Genomic DNA, 16,655 nt, shown 5'->3' with positions numbered 1-16,655 from the left:
TTCTACACACCTCTGGCCAATTTGTGTCCAGATTAACTGGAGTGTGACAAACCATAGGCCAGAAAAAACAGAGTTAACGAACACAGGCTGAGTCTGCCGTACCCCATTTATGCATTTCTCTTACCTCTTACAAAAAGATATAAAAACATACAAATCACACTCTCAAAACACACACACAAACAGAGAGAAACATAATGAAAACCTTCCCTAGGCTATGACCTCACTGGGCTGTGCGGGGGATGGGCAGAGAGAGTAGAAAAACCAGCTTTTTCTCAATCTTTTCATGAAACTCTGCCTGCAATCCCTAAGAAAACCATCCCCTGAACCCCTATAAGGAAACAATAAAAACCCTTTCCAAACGTCAATCCTTCTGAAACAAAGACCCTTAAAGCTTATCTTCCCGTCTTGGTGACAAATCAGCCAATAACCAACGGAGGGGAACAGAACAGATAGCATTCTCCCTCTCTTTCTCGAGGACAAAATTTAACGATGGTTCCTACGTACCTCTGAAGTGCATAAGAGCCACGGGCTGGAAAGGCCCATTGGAATTAGGTGCATCCACAACCATCCTGATTCCAGCTTTATTGCATGTCAACATCTAAACTCGACCAGGAAGGCAATCCACTTAAGGTAAGGGGCCAACCTCCATTTTAGCACAAAAGCAGATGAGAAAATGAAGCTCTCTGCTGCTGGAGGGAACTGTCTCGTTAGTGACGTCAGCGGTGAGAAGCAAGCCGGTTGGCTGAGCCCAGCCACAAAGTGACGTGATCAGGCAGCTCGGAAAGCGGATGTTGATTGGTAAACTGAGTAGGGGGCGGGACTTGCAGGGGCAATATTGGTCTGTGATTGTTCAGAGCCGTTTTGAGCTTGGCCCTGCCTTCTTTAAGGAAAAGGAACTCAACAAATTCACTGTATTCTATTCCAGATATTACTGAATATGACTCCAAGTGCCTAATGGTTGGTCAAATTCTCAATTTGAATGACAAAAAGGTACATACATGATGGACCTATTGTAATATGATCAAACGAAAACACAAACACTGCAAAAATGACATCTCAAATATCACACTGGAAATAATGTAGTGTCAGTGAGTATAATTTAGGAAACAACAATAATCTAAATCTTCTATCAATTATTGTAACACAAAAACTGCTGTCTATCCTTGTAACCATTCCACTTACAGTGGCAGTGCTTTAAATGATTGGTGGGATAGGCCTACTGTGTCAAATCAAGTCTTATTTGTCACTAATAGTGAAATGCTTAATTACGGACCCTACCCAACAATGCAGAGAGAAAAAAAGAGATGGTAGAAAAAAATGTAACAATTATAACACAGGGGGAAAAAAACGAATGAGTAACGATAACTGGGCTACGGGGTACCAGTACTGGGTCAATGTGCAGGGTGGGGTACAAAGTAATTGAGGTAGATATGTACATATACAGTGCCTTCAAAAAGTATTCACACCCCTTGATTTATTCCACATTTTGTTGTGTTGCAGCCTGAATTTAAAATGGATTCAATTGAGATTTCTCATCACTGGTCTACACATAATACCAGAAAATGTTAAAGTGGAATTATGTTGTTCAATTTTTAACGAATTAATGACAAATGAATAGCTGAAATGGCTTGCGGGGAGTTGGAGACTCATATCTCCCTCACTAACTTTAAGCATCAGTTGTCAGAGCAGCTTACAGAACATTGTACATAGCCCACCCAACTACCTCATCCCCATATTGTTATTTATTTATTTTTGCTCCTTTGCACCCCAGTATCTCTGCTTGCACATTCATCTTCTGCACTTATCACTCCAGTGTTTAATTGCTAAATTGTAATTATTTCACCACTATGGCCTATTTATTGCCTTACCTCCCTAATCTTACTTCATTTGCACACACTGTATATAGACTTTTCTATTGTGTTATTGACTGCACGTTTTGTTTATTCCATGTGTAACTATGTTGTTTGTGTAGCACTGCTTTGCTTTATCTTGGCCAGGTCACAGTTGTAAATGAGAACTTGTTCCCAACTGGCCTACCTGGTTAAATAAAGGTGAAATAAAATCAATAAAGATTGAGTCAGTATTCAATCCCTTTGTTATGGCATGCCTAAATAAGTTCAGGAATGGGTGAGGTGAGGAGGAGGATTTTTTAAGATACTGTTAGAGGTGGGGTTTCAGATGTTTTCAGAAGATGGGCAGAGACTATGCTTCAGGGGGAAGCTGGTTCCACCATTGGGGAGCCAGGACAGAGAAGAGCTTTTGACTGGGCTGAGCAGGAGCTGCATTCCTGTAGGGATGGGAGGGCCATGAGACCAGAGGTGGCAGAACGGACTGCTCGGGTTGAGGTGTAGGGTTTGAGCATAGCCTGAAGGTAGGGAGGGGAAGTTCCTCTTGCCGTTCCGTAGGTAAGCACCAATAATAGTGTTTAACATGATTTTTGAATGACTACCTCATCTCTGTGCCCCACACATACAATTATCTGTAAGGTCCCTCAATTGAGCAGTGAATTTCAAACACAGATTCAACCACAAAGACCAGGGAGGCTTTCCAATGTCTGTCAAAGAAGGGCACCTATTGGTAGATGTGTGAAAATATAAAAAGCAGACATTGAATATCCGTTTCAGCATGGTGACGTCATTAATTACACTTTGGATGGTGTATCAATACACCCAGTTACTTCAAAGATACAGGCTTCCTTCCTAACTCAGTTGCCGGAGAGGAAGGAAAGTGCTTGGGGATTTCACCATGAGGCCAATGCTGACTTTAAAACAGTTAGAGTTTAATGGCTGTGATAGGAGAAAACGGAGGATGGATCAACAACATTGTAGTTACTCCACATTATTAACCTAATTGACAGAGTGAAAAGAAGGAAGCCTGTAAATAATTAAAATATTCCAAAACATGCATCCTGTTTGCAACAAGGCACTAAATTAATACTAACAAAAAATGTGGCAAAGCAATTAACTTTTTTTCCTCAATGCAAAGCGTTATGTTTGGGGCAAATCCAACACAACACATCACTGAGTACCACTCCACATATTTTTCAAGCACGGTGGTAGCTGCATCATGTTATGGGTATGCTTGTAATTGTTAAGGACTGGGGAGTTTTTCAGGATAAAAAATAAATGGAATGGAGCTAAGCACAGGCATAATCCTAGAGGAAAACCTGGTTCAGTCTGCTTTTCACCAGGCACTGGGAGATTAATTCACCTTTTAGTAGGACAATAACCTAAAACACAAGCCCAAATCTACACTGGAGTTGCTTAACAAGAAGACAGTGAATTTTCCTGACAGGCCGACATACAGTTTTGACTTAAATCTACTTGGAAAATCTATGGCAAGACCTGAAAATGGTTGGCTAGCAATGTTCAACAAACAATGACAGAGCTTGAAGAATTCTGAAAATAATAAAATGGGCAAATGTTGCACAATCCAGGTGTGGGACTTACCTAGACAGACTCACAACTGTGAGAAACAAAGTCCATGAAGTCAATAACTTGCTTGTAACAGATGACATTCATATTCTGACTATCTATGAAACTCACTTAGATAATACCTTTGATGATACAGTGGTAGCAATACATGAATATAACATCTACCGAAAAGACAGAAATGCCAACAGAGGCGGTGTTGCTGTCTATATTCAGAACCACATTCCTGTAAAGCTTAGAGACAATCTCATGTTAAATACTATTGAAGTAATATGGCTACAGGTTCATCTGCCTCACCTAAAACCCATTCTTGTGGGAAGCTACTATAGACCACCAAGTGCTAACAGTCAGTATCTGGATAATGTGTGTGAAATGCTTGATAATGTATGTGATATCAACAGAGAAATATATTTTCTGGGTGATTTAAATATTGACTGGCTATCATCAAGCTGCCCACTCAGGAAAAAACTTCAAGCTGTAACCAGTGTCTTCAACCTGGATCAGGTTGTCAGTCAACCTACCAGAGAAGTTACAAACAGCACAGGAATTAAATCATCAACATTTATTGATCACATTTTTTACTGACGCTGCAGATATTTGCTTTAAAGCAGTATCCAAATCCATAGGATGTAGTGATCACAATAGAGTAGCCAGATCTAGGAAAACCAAAGTTCCAGAGGCTGGGCCTAATATAGTGTATAAGAGGTCATACAATAAGTTTTGTAGTGATTCATATGTTGATTATGTAAAGAATATTTGCTGGTCTGTGGTGTGTAATGAGGAGCAACCAGACGCTGCACTTGACACATTTATGAAATTACTTATTCCAGTTATTAATAAGCACACAGACATTAAGAAAATGACTGTAAAAACTTAGATCCCCTTGGATTGATGAAGAATTGAAAAATTGTATGGTTGAGAGGGATGAGGCAAAAGGTTTGGCAATTAAGTCTGGCAGCCCAACTGATTGGCAAACGTACTGCAAATTAAGAAATCATGTGACTAAAGAAAAAGAAACTACACTATGAAACAAAGATACATTATGTAAAGAATGATCGTAAACACCTTTGGGGCACCTTAAATTAAATTTTGGGAAAAAAGCCAACTCGGCTTCTTCATTCATTGAATCAGATGGCTCATTCATCACAAAGCCCACTGATATTGCAAACTACTTTAATGACTTTTTAATTGTCAAGATAAGCAAACTTAGGGATGACATGCCAGCAACAAATGCTGACACTACACATCCAAGTATATCTGACCAAATTATGAAAGACAAGAATTGTACTTTTGAATTCCGTAAAGTCACTGTAGAAGAGGTGAAAAAAGTATTGTTGTCTATCAACAATGACAAGCCACCAGGGTCTGACAATCTATATGGAAAATGACTGAGGATAATAGCAGACGATATTGCCACTCCTATTTGCCACATCTTAAATTTAAGCCTACTAGAAAGTGTGTGCCCTCAAGCCTGGAGGGAAGCTAAAGTCATTCCGCTACTTAAGAATAGTAAAGCCCCCTTTACTGGCTCAAATAGCCGACCAATCAGCCTGTTACCAACCCTTAGTAAACTTCTGGAAAAAAATGGTGTTTGATCAGATACAATGCTATTTTACAGTAAACAAATTGACAACAGAATTTCAGCATGCTTATAGGGAAGGACACTCAACAAGCACAGCACTTACACAAATGACTGATGATTGGCTGAGAGAAATTCATGATAGAATGATTGTGGGGGCTGTCTTGTTAGACTTCAGTGCAGCTTTTGACATTATTGATCATAGTCTGCTGCTAGAAAAAACGTATGTGTTATGGCTTTACACCCCCTGCTATAATGTGGATAAAGAGTTACTTGTCTAACATAACACCGAGTGTGTTCTTTAATGGAAGTCTCTCAAATATAATTCAGTTAGAATCAAGAATCAAAATCAGGAATTTTTACTAACGACATACCACTGACTCTGAGTAAAGCCAGAGTTTCTATGTATGCCAATGACTCAACACTATACACGTCAGCTACTACAGTGACTGAAATTACTGCAACACTCAACAAAGAGCTGCAGTTAGTTTCAGAGTGGGTGGCAAGGAATAAGTTAGCCCTAAATAATTCTAAAACTAAAAGCATTGTATTTGGAACAAAACACTCACTAAACCTCAACTAAATCTTGTAATAAATAATGTGGAAATTGAGCAAGGTGAGATGACTAAACTGCTTGGAGCAACACTAGATTGTAAACTGTCATGGTCAAAACATATTGATGCACTAGTAGCTAAGATGGAGAGAAGTCTGTCTATAATAAAGCGATGCTCTGCCTTCTTAACAACACTATCAACAAGGCAGGTCCTACAGGCCCTAGTTTTGTCGCACCTTGACTACTGTTCAGTCCTGTGGTCAGGTGCCACAAAAAAGGACTCAGGAAAATTGCATTTGGCTCAGAACAGAGCAGCATGTCTGGCCCTTGGATGTACACAGAGAGCTAATATTAATAATATGCATGTCAATCTCTCCTGGCTGAAAGTGGAGGAGTGATAGACTTCATCACTACTTATATTTATGAGAGGTATTGACATGTTGAATGCACCGAGCTGTCTGTCTAAACTACTGGCACACAGTTCGGACACCCATGCATACCCCACAAGACATGCCACAAGAGGTCTTTTCACAGTCCCCAAGTCCTCCCATAGTCCAACAGAGTATGGGAGGCACACAGTACTACATAGAGTTCCATGTAGTCATGGCTCTATTCCACATTGAGTAACTGACACAAGCAGTAAAATTAGATTTAAAAAACAGATTAAAAAAAACACCTTACGGAACAGCGGGGACTGTGAAGCAACATAAACATTGGCACACACACACACACACACACACACACACACACACACACACACACACACACAACTGTAGATATGTGGTAGTGGTGGAGTAGGGGCCTGAGGGCACACAATTGTGTAAACTGACTTAATTTTGCTGGACCCCAGGAAGAGTAGCTGCTGCTTTGGCAACGGGATAGATAATAAACAGTAATAGCGTATCTGATGAGTCAAAAGAGATTAGTGCAAAAAGGGTATTTGCAGATATTCCGGGTAGCTATTGGTTAACTATTTAGCAGTCTTACAGCTTGGAGGAAGAAGCTGTTCAGGGTCCTGTTGGTTCCAGATTTGGTGCATGGGTACTGCTTGCCATGCAGTAGCAGAGATAACAGTCTATGACATGGGTGGCTGGAGTCTTTGACAATTTTATGTAGCTCTGCTGTCAGAAGTGTTATCATCAGGACAGTTTGACAGTGAATAATAAACTTATGAAATATGGAAACTATTTGTAGGTGCGTTATATGGTTTAGAAAACCCTATTGAGTCTGCACAAAAAATATTGTCTTCTCTACACAAGTGAAAAGAGTAGTGGGTAAACTTCAGTTTTGAGCCAGGTAGCAGAGAACTCACATGCAGGGCATTAAAATGCCAACTGACCATTGAAGATGGAGAGGGTAACTAGACAAGAGTAAATTGTTGTTGTCCTTGTTTCATTCTCCACCACGTCCTTGTTTCAGCCTCCACCACGTCCTTGTTTCAGCCTCCACCACGTCCTTGTTTCAGCCTCCACCACGTCCTTGTTTCAGTCTATCAACACTTTTCCTCCTCAACCTGCACATTATGCTTTCAGTGTGTTGTCTTGTTTGCTTCTGATCTGGAAAAGACAGTCCGATGTGTTTTTATGGACTGTGTTTTATCTTGCCAAAAAGGTTAAAGTGCTGACCTTTCATGAGCGGCCAAGCAATAATACACTTGTCAATCAAAACCCATAGATTGCAGCGCTTAGATGGCAAGAATAGGGCTGAGTAATGACAATTAGCATAATTGCGGATCACATGGATCTCTGAAGACGGAGAACTTAACGGTCTGCACCTCTTTCTAATTATACTCTACGAAACTGGGTTGGGGTCAATTCCATTGCTGTTCAGTCAATTCAGGAAGTAAACTGACATTTCAGAAATGTAACTAGGGAGAAATTAATTAAAATAAATCCAAATGGAATTGACCCCCAGCCCTGATATTCTACCACCATAAGAGAAGCCTCTCAAATAGGGAAACTCATGAGACAGTATAGACCAACAGAATACCATCTTGTTCCTTATTTCTCAAGGTAACTTTCCTAATGCGTATGTACATTCCAATCTACGCCAAAGGCCTGGAGCATTAAAGATACATTTTAGGACTAGCCTTTAAAAATAGGCACCTGACTAACTCTGCCACCACAAATGCCCAAATCCATTTACCATTCATCCAAGTCTCCCGATTGCAGCTTCCAAATGTTTATATAACTTCTAAGTCGTCCGACACAGGTGAATTACATTTAGAGATTTATGACGCCTATCCGTTTAGTGGGGTTATTGGTACCTGCCAAGTGGGTGAATGTACTGTAACAAGTAAGAACACATAAACCATTGTAGTCTGACATACTGTATCTTTACATTTGCAGGTATGTAGGTATTCAAATGTTTTTTCAAATGCTCGCCTATCAGACGCGGTTAGTTAGCAGATAGCTAATGACATACATATAAATGAGTTATATTTGCCAGAGAATAGTGGACTGTCAACAATACATAGTGATTGGGGAGGGGGGGGTAGTAGTTCGGTACAGCCACAGCGCAGTCCTTAAACATGTCAGGTGTGATTTGTGTGATGACATTAAAAGGTTTGGCTTGCTCAGACATGCTCCGGTTGCTCCCACCTTCGCTTAGTGGTTACTGCAAAACAAACCAAGGACAACACCAATGCCTTTGTGTTGTCTAGGTAGAGAAAAACAATATCCATACTGGTGTCCAAGTGTAGAATGCATGGCCAATACACTGCTTCTCTGTAAGTAGTAAGATATGCTAGTAATGTTGGATCAGTAGGAAGGAGGGTTGTGTTTGTGGTCTGGGGGGACAAAACATGTTGTGCTCTGATATCCATACTAGCATCGGCTACAACTTGGAATGCAATGCCAATACACTGCACTCTATGTAGTATGCTATCGTATGGATATTGGCACAGAACCAAGCACTGTTAAAACACGGTTTAAGCACTGTTTAAGCTTTGAACGTGCCTGGTTGATCATGTACGATCAACATAATTCCTGTATAGAAAAGTAATACCTCTGTTTGTGGTTCTTTTTTGTCAATCAATCAATCAGTCATTCAACCAATCAATGTCTTTCTTCTGCGGGTAAGAAGAAGAGACCCACTGGGCTCAGATGTAAAAAAGAAAAAAAAGACGAATTTCCCTTATGTTGATGACTTCTTGCAAATCCAATCAGTTCACCATTCAACGTCATCACATATACTTTTTGGTCTGAAATGACGTGGAAACAACGTTGATTTAACCATTTTTTGGGCCCCAATGGGGAGCGCATTGTAGGATACTTTTCTGAAAGCAACAGATCTTGTCTGTAATGCTCGGTGTAAACAAACGAGTCATGAATGATTAATGTAAAGGTGTAAACCTCAACCCCCTATATCTCATCGAGTGCATCACACAGGTAAGTCCAAACAACAACTGCCAAGTATCTGTATAAAATCACTCAGTCAGTGCTTTCAATCACTGTTGGTGGGCAGCATGCCGAATGGTGCGGCATGTCACTCTGCTCCCTCGAATATTACTATGATGTGAAAATTACACAGCTATTCCCTCATAACAATCTATACATAAATTATAACATTTTAAAAACACAATAAAGGCAAACAAAACAGTGGAAATAAAGGATTTTTATCTAGATTTGCAGAGAGTCTATTTCTCAGGTTAATTATTTCCAAGAAGCAGTACAGGGCCGTATACCGAAAGCATCTCAGAGTAGGATTGCGGATCTATTCATTTTTATCTAAAAAAAGCTAAACTGGTGCTAGATCAGCACTCCTACTCTGAGACACTTTGTGGATATGGGCCCAGGGCCCATATGTGTGCTGAGTGCTGTGATATGATCTGAATGGCAAAACTGATATTAACGAATAACATTATATAGACAAGGGGGCAGCTGATCTTAGATCAGCACGCCATTTTGTTTTATTGAATATTAAAACATACAATCTACCTGCAATGAAGCCACTCAAGATTATATTACATTCAGTCATCTAACAGACCCATCTAGAGTGACCCACAGAAGCAACCAGGGTCAACACTCTTACCTTAACTGTGCCGATTTCATAGTGGCACCAATCCCACTAATGACCGATCTTTGTCTCAAGACTCCATCTGAATCACTGTTACCCTAGACATGATGTGCAGTCCCTCTCTAGGGACTATCTGTTTCTTCAAGATAAGACTTGAGATACAGTTGAGTGCAGATGATTAGCATTGGAGATAGACATGAACTGCCATCCGCTATGGTCTAAATAATGTAGCACGCTAAGTCCTGAAGGTTAAAAAGCTGGTTATGAGAATCCTAGGAGCCTATGAATTGTTAATATAACCTCCCCTGATCCTAATAGGTCAGAACTAACGGTGTTACGCTAATGTCATGCATATGATTACCGGTTAACACAGAATGTGTGAGTCCTTGAGACATATTGAACTGAACAGTACAATGATAAACTGAGAACAATTAATATTTAAGAGGAGTCACCTTAACTTCTTGTCCTACTCCGACTCTAAAACTTCATCTTTGAGGCCCTATTGGAAGTGAGAGAGAGTGTTTGTTTGGAACCACACTCTTGTGATAAGTAACCTTGCCTGAGACCTGAAGACTTACATTGGCTCCCTAAGCTAATACTTAGGCTTTAGCTCAGTGGGCTAACACAGTCTTGTTAACTCGGAGACTTGAGTTTGAACCACCCGAGTCTGTCATGTGTACTGTATATGTGCATCTCAAGTGTACCTTTAATAGCAGGCAGCGTCTGCAGCTTCCTATTTGTGCTGATGGGGAAGACAGACGCACTCAGCCTCCGCTCCCTCTTGACTGCTGAGTTTGAGCCAGGTTTCACCCTCAGCAACTGGGTGTTGGGCGGCTGCGCAATCTTCTTATTGGAACCCTGTGGAAACAAGAGTCGCAAAGCGAGGGTTCCTGTTACTGGCCAGCAGTTTCCTGCCCAAGGAAGCCAGGGATCACAATTACCCAAATTGTTTCCACAGGGAGGAGTCAGTGATGATGTGGAGTTGTGGTTAAGGGTCATGTTCCTCTTCCAAATCAGATCAGATGTTTCCCTGGGAGGGAACCTGATCAGAGGCGCTGTGTGTGTGTGTGTGTGTGTGTGTGTGTATACACTGTCTCTTGACACAGGGTGTGTAATGGAGTCCCACAGAGACAGATAACTGATAGAGTTGTACAGGCAGTGATAGTGGCATCATGCTGTCTGTCTGTCTTCTGCCGGTCTGTCTGTCTTCTGCCGGTCTGTCTGTCTTCTGCCGGTCTGTCTGTCTTCTGCCGGTCTGTCTGTCTTGTTAACATTGACAAGGTAATCTGGAAACCCTACCTCATATTATTCCTTTGTTAAATGAGAGCATATGTTTCCCAATAATCTCCATTAAAACTTTGATTAGGTTAATATTGAATGCAGCTTTAAAGCCTGGTGGGGTGGCGATGGACATTCTCATGAAGTATAGCACATCAGCCATCATGACTGAGGAGATATAACAACATATAACACTAGTTGGGTTTTTTGACGGATACTGCTTAAAAATTCAAAAAGGCACTCGCACATCTGAGCAATCTTTGTTGCAGGTACATGGTAACAATAGAATAAAATGAGGGGAAAAAAAGAAACCTGCACACTGCTCTCGCTAGTGTCACCGTTCTTTATTACCCTTTACGTTTCGGCCTCAAGGCCTTCGTCAGAGCTCAGAAACACATTAAATGGCTTAGTACTGCTTCTTACATTTACATTATCATAATCCAAAAACATGAACTTGAATTTGATTGATTATCTCAAGTTTCAACAGTTATGTCTGGAAGTGTAAATTATGAATGTGGACAGAGTTGTTCTCATCTCACGCTCTGCAATGTCTTGGGGCGTATTTTGCAGGTAGTGATAACCACAAAACACACCCCAGACAAAAAAAAAAGAAATCTGTATTACTATGCAATAAATGCTATATGATGCACAATAATATTTGTGTAACAGTGACAACTGTGTGTTATCAATATCGTATCACTTCATTGTGACCACAGATAAAAAGTAATAACAGTCAATAGGCTTGCTGCTACGATTCTTTTCTAATCAGTATTCATGTTCACACTGGTGTGGTAATTATACAGCACAAGAGCCTCTTGGTAAAGGGACTTAAGCTCTGCTTCCTCATGCTGTTTCAGCAGATATACATATGTTTTAAGTCTAAATAAATACTACAGTACCGTACTGTAGGACCATACGGATAGACTGTAGACAGCCAGACGTGACTGTCTAGTTCTAGTCAGTACCTAACAGTCGATCAACTGACAGTGTATTAAAAAAACACTTACAATGCATAACACTAATATTAATTAGTAGGTTTTCTAAGAACTCTGCATGCCAGAGGAAACCTGAGGCTTTGTTCCAAATGGCACCTTTTCCCTATTTAGTGCACTACTTTTGGTCAGAGCCTTATATGCCCCTGTGCACTAGATAGGGAATAGGGTACCATTTTGGAAACACTCTGACAGTGTATTTATAGAGCCAGAAGTCTGAAGCTAGAAAGGCTCTAAAAGGTGAATGAGGATTCATGACATCTCTCATTAGACCGGTTTGTTCTTTCCACTAACCCCAATTAACCCCAGATAAAGTCATATATTCCTTGGCTCATTGAGTACTTTCACAGCTTCCCGAGAAGACACCCTCCTCTGTCTATTTTAGAAGAATCCATACAGTTTGTTTCACACATGAGTGTAAAAGTCAATTGAATTTCACCTTGCTTGATAAGTACATGACGGGTGTGGATAGAATATAACAAAACAAAGATGGGTCCAAATCCGTTTTCAAATCAAAAGGTTCATCAGTATCATTGTTCATCAGTACTTTCCAACCTTATTAGATTGCTTTGAAATATGGTGGCAAAACGAAGAAAATACAGCTTTGACTGCTTCCTACCTCATGGTCAGACTTGGAATGTCCATTTTTGCATCCAGGTTTGCTTGATTTCACAGACTTGGAAGATTCCTACATAAGACAGACAACTGTGTGAGTGACAGTAGGCCCAGGTTAGATAGACATAGATCTGGTAAAAAAAATACTTGAATCAGTTATAGAACACATTGCCCTTTATGGTTGTGAGGTCTGGGGTCTACTCACCAACCAAGAATTCACAAAATGGGACAAACACAAAATTAAGACTCTGCATGCAGAATTCTGCAAAAACATCCCCAGTGTACAATGTAAAACACCAAATAATGCATGCAGAGCAGAATTAGGCCAATACCCGCTAATTATCAAAATCCAGAAAATAACCTTGCTATTGAGAGAGGACGTTGTAGGCAGACCTGGCTCTCAAGAGAAGACAGACTTTGTGAACACTGTCCAAAAAAATTAGGTGGAAACTGAGCTGCACTTCCTAACTTCCTGCCCAATGTATGACCATATTGGAGACACATATTTCCTTCAGATTACACAGTCCCATAAACTCCCATATCTATTGGATGAAATACCACAGTGTGCCATCACAGTAGCAACATTTGTGACCTGTTGCCACAAGATAAGGGCAACCAGCAGTGATGAAAGTATTTTTACTTAAGTACTTTACAAGTACTTCTTAAGTTGTTTTTTGGGGGTATCTGTGCATTCCTAAAGAAAATTATGTATGTTTTACTCCATATATTTTCCCTGACATCCAAAAGTACTCGTTACATTTTGAATGCTTAGCAGGACAGGAAAATGGTCCAATTCACACACTTATCAAGAGAGCATCTCTGGTCATCCCTACTGCATCCGATCAAAATACTTTTACACTTTTACTCAAGTAGTATGTCATTGGGTGACTTTCACTTTTACTTGAGTAATTTTCTATTAAGGTATCTTTACTTTTACTCAAGTAATACTAAACTCAGCACTGTCAACTGCGTTTATTCTCAGCAAACTTAACATGTGTAAATATTTGTATGAACATAAGATTCAACAACTGAGGCATAAACTGAACAAGTTCCACAGACATGTGACTAACAGAAATGGAATAATGTGTCCCTGAACAAAGGGGAAGGGTACCACGAGGGAGGAGGATGTCTTCCCTGTAACACACAGCATTGAGATTGCCTGCAATGACAACAAGTTAAGTCGGATGATGCTGTGACACACCGCCCCAGACCATGACGGACCCTCCGCCTCCAAATCAATCACGCTCCAGAGTACAGGCCTCGGTGTAACGCTCATTCCTTCGACGATAAACGTGAATCCGACCATCACCCTGGCGAGACAAGACCGCGACTTGTCAGTTAGGAGCACTTTTTGCCAGTCCTGTCTGGTCCAGCGAAGGTGGGTTTGTTGTGCCCATAAGCAACGCTGTTGCCGGTGATGTCTGGTGAGGACCTGCCTTACAAAAGGCCTACAAGCCCTCAGTCCAGCCTCTCTCAGCCTATTGCGGACAGTCTGAGCACTGATGGAGGGATTGTGCGTTCCTGGTGTAACGCGGGCAGTTGTTGTTGCCCGCAGGTGTGACGTTTGGATGTACCAATCCTGTGCAGGTATTATACTTGGTCTGCCATTGTGAGGACGATCAGCTGTCCGTCCTGTCTCCCTGTAGCACTGTCTTAGGCGTCTCACAGTACGGACATTACAATTTATTGCCCTGGCCACATCTGCAGTCCTCATGCCTCCTTGCAGCATGCCTAAGGCACGTTCACGCAGATGAGCAGGGACCCTGGGCATCTTTCTTTTGGTGTTTTTCAGAGTCAGTAGAAAGGCCTCTATAGTGTCCTAAGTTTTCATAACTGTGACCTTAATTGCCTACCGTTTGCAAGCTGTTAGTGTCTTAACGACCGTTCAACAGGTGCATTTTCATTAATTGTTCATGGTTCATGGAACAAGCATGGGAAACAGTGTTTAAACCTTTTACAAGTTATTTGGATTTTACGAATTATATATGAAAGACAGAGTCCTGAAAAAGGGACGTTTCTTTTTTTCTGACTTTATTAGGTACCTTTTCCACCACTGGCAACAAGTGAAGAACACACCATTGTAAATACAACCCAAATGTATATGTATTTATTTTCCCTTTTGTATTTTAACTATTTCCACATCGTTACAACACTGCATGTAGCCATAACATTACATTTAAATGTCTATACTGTTCATTTGTGATTGTTTATTTAACTTTTGTTTGTTATGTATTTCACTTGCTTAGGCAATGTAAAAATATGTTTCCCATGCTAATAAAGCCCTTTGAATTTAATTGAGAGAGAGAGTCATTCAATAACTAATTAGGCTATTTCACCTATGAATCCTAACAGTTGTTATTCGATAATATCTGTACATCTAGCCTACTCACCTTATATTTTTTCCCTTTATTCGGCATTTTCAGGCGAGGAGTCGGAGCCCCCCGTCCTTCTGAAAACTCCGTTCGCTCCCTCAATGCCTCTGATTCCTCCGTAACAAAAGTAGCCCACACCTCTGTTTTCGCCCATAGAGTTTTGAGTCGCTGACTTCGGTCATGTGACTTTAAAATCCATCCACACAGCTCTCCACTTCATTTACCGTCACTGCCTATGGTTACTGCACTGTCATAATCCTTAACGACCTTGTGCCAACTCAATAGGGTGTCAGACAGACTGTGATAGGCTATAATATCAAGCTGGTCCGTACTAAATTTGTAATATGTCATAAAACGACAGGGATTTCAGTTTATTCACATCAAAATATATTAATAGAAGGTAAGAGAAAGGACCTTTGATTTAGTTGGTGCCTAGATAAATATAAACCTGTCTAAAATAGTTTAATTAGTTTTCCGTGCCAGACACTTTGATAGCAATACCGCCCCCTAGTGGTACAATTAGCTTGTAAAAGCTCTTTCTGAACCCGCATTTGTTGAAAGATTGTTTTATCAGAGACATATGCATTACCGCGAAATCTGATTGTTTCTTGTTCCAAATATACCACATAGTTTAGGCAATGCTGTAGTTTAGGTTACTATTAGTTTTCAGGCAGTAAAACAATATGAGTTTATCAGCCAACTCCCATTTCCCCCTTTCAGACAAAAGTTGAGACCGGTCTGAATTGCATTGTGGGTAGCGTAGTAGTTTTATGGGACATTGCTATCGATTTAACGCTTCAAGTTCGTCCTCTGGTACTACAAATACCAGCATGCAATGCAAGACTACATCTGAAGGGTAGCGAATGTACCGCCGCATTGACACGTTACCCGTTGATGTGGTTTGACCAGAAGTCTCTTTGTTCAGTGTTGAGTCTACGACCGATTGTTGGTCGTTAATTCGGAAAATGTCGGACGGCGGTGGGGGCGACGATAGCTCCGGCACCATGGAGGTGTCTACTGCCGTACAAACGGTTGCTGATGCCGCGGTGCTGCAGAAGCATATTCGTAAACTTGTCCCTCTGCTCTTGGAAGATGGCGGCGAAGCTCCGGCCTCCTTGGAAACCGCCCTAGAAGAGAAAAGCTCCATAGAGCAAATGAGGAAGTTTCTTTCGGACCCCCAAATTCACACCATTCTGGTTGAGAGAAGCACTCTCAAAGGTCAGTCTGATTCAAATAAAGTAGTTAACTAACTAGCTAGTTTAAGAAATTGCTAGATAATTGTTTTAAAAAATATATATAATACAAATTGCTAGCTAATAGACTACCTTCGTAGGCTACATCTTAACGTTAACTAGCCAGTCAAATGAAATGTGCTCATGCTGCAGCAGCATCCGTCAGAGGATTCCTCTCACCCAAACATTTACTGGCTACGTTAAAATGTCAGAGGTACAATCATATAGAAAATACAAGGCAGTCTTGACTGCCAAAAGCAGGTAACGTTTGCAGTGGATGCGGTTCAATGAACGGCTCCATTGTTGTAGAGTTTTGCCCTCAGCTATAGGATCATGTGAATATCAGGCTCCTGTCTTCTACCTAACAGTTAGTCCTAGACCACTGTGCCAAATAGAAATTCCATTTCAGTCACACACGCACGTCTATATTCATTTTTATCATCTAGGCGTGGCACACTTAACTAAGGAAATTAGGTAGTTATCTGTGCTGATCATATAGTTATCTGGCTACAGTGATGAGGAGTAGAAATGTCTCCATTCGAGTGATGGGCTTTGATTGTTTTCTGTAGGCTTGGTTGGGATGCAC

At 40.8% G+C, this 16,655-nt stretch overlaps 2 protein-coding genes across 6 annotated transcripts in view; one reads left to right on the top strand and one right to left on the bottom strand.

Moving 5' to 3' along the window:
- ppp2r5ca (protein phosphatase 2, regulatory subunit B', gamma a) overlaps positions 1–14,943 on the bottom strand; it is a 45,832-nt gene extending 30,889 nt beyond the window's left edge. For 2 of the 4 annotated variants that reach the window (XM_014211615.3, XM_014211502.3), the window contains exons 1-3: positions 14,856–14,943; positions 12,470–12,538; positions 10,285–10,438 (exon numbers count right to left, since the gene is read on the bottom strand). In XM_014211615.3, coding sequence (XP_014067090.1) covers positions 10,285–10,438; positions 12,470–12,538; positions 14,856–14,882 — 250 coding nt within the window. In that variant the 5' untranslated portion in view covers positions 14,883–14,943. Of the gene's footprint in view, positions 1–504; positions 734–10,284; positions 10,439–12,469; positions 12,539–14,855 lie in introns of those variants that run through there. The other 2 variants (XM_082964234.1, XM_014211688.3) reach the window with 1 other exon arrangement.
- Positions 14,944–15,705: 762 nt separating this feature from the next.
- dync1h1 (dynein, cytoplasmic 1, heavy chain 1) overlaps positions 15,706–16,655 on the top strand; it is a 52,702-nt gene continuing 51,752 nt past the window's right edge. The window contains exon 1 of one of the 2 annotated variants that reach the window (XM_014211261.3): positions 15,706–16,055. In XM_014211261.3, the coding sequence (XP_014066736.1) occupies positions 15,803–16,055 (253 nt within the window). In that variant the 5' untranslated portion in view covers positions 15,706–15,802. The remainder of the gene's footprint in view (positions 16,056–16,655) is intronic. The other variant, XM_014211188.3, reaches the window with a different exon arrangement.

Source organism: Salmo salar, chromosome 01, assembly GCF_965601325.2.
Source record: "Salmo salar chromosome 01, fSalSal1, whole genome shotgun sequence".
Taxonomy (NCBI): Eukaryota; Metazoa; Chordata; class Actinopteri; order Salmoniformes; family Salmonidae; genus Salmo; species Salmo salar.
The sequence above is the reverse complement of the archived record's forward strand: the minus strand, read 5'-3'. Positions and strand labels throughout refer to the sequence as shown.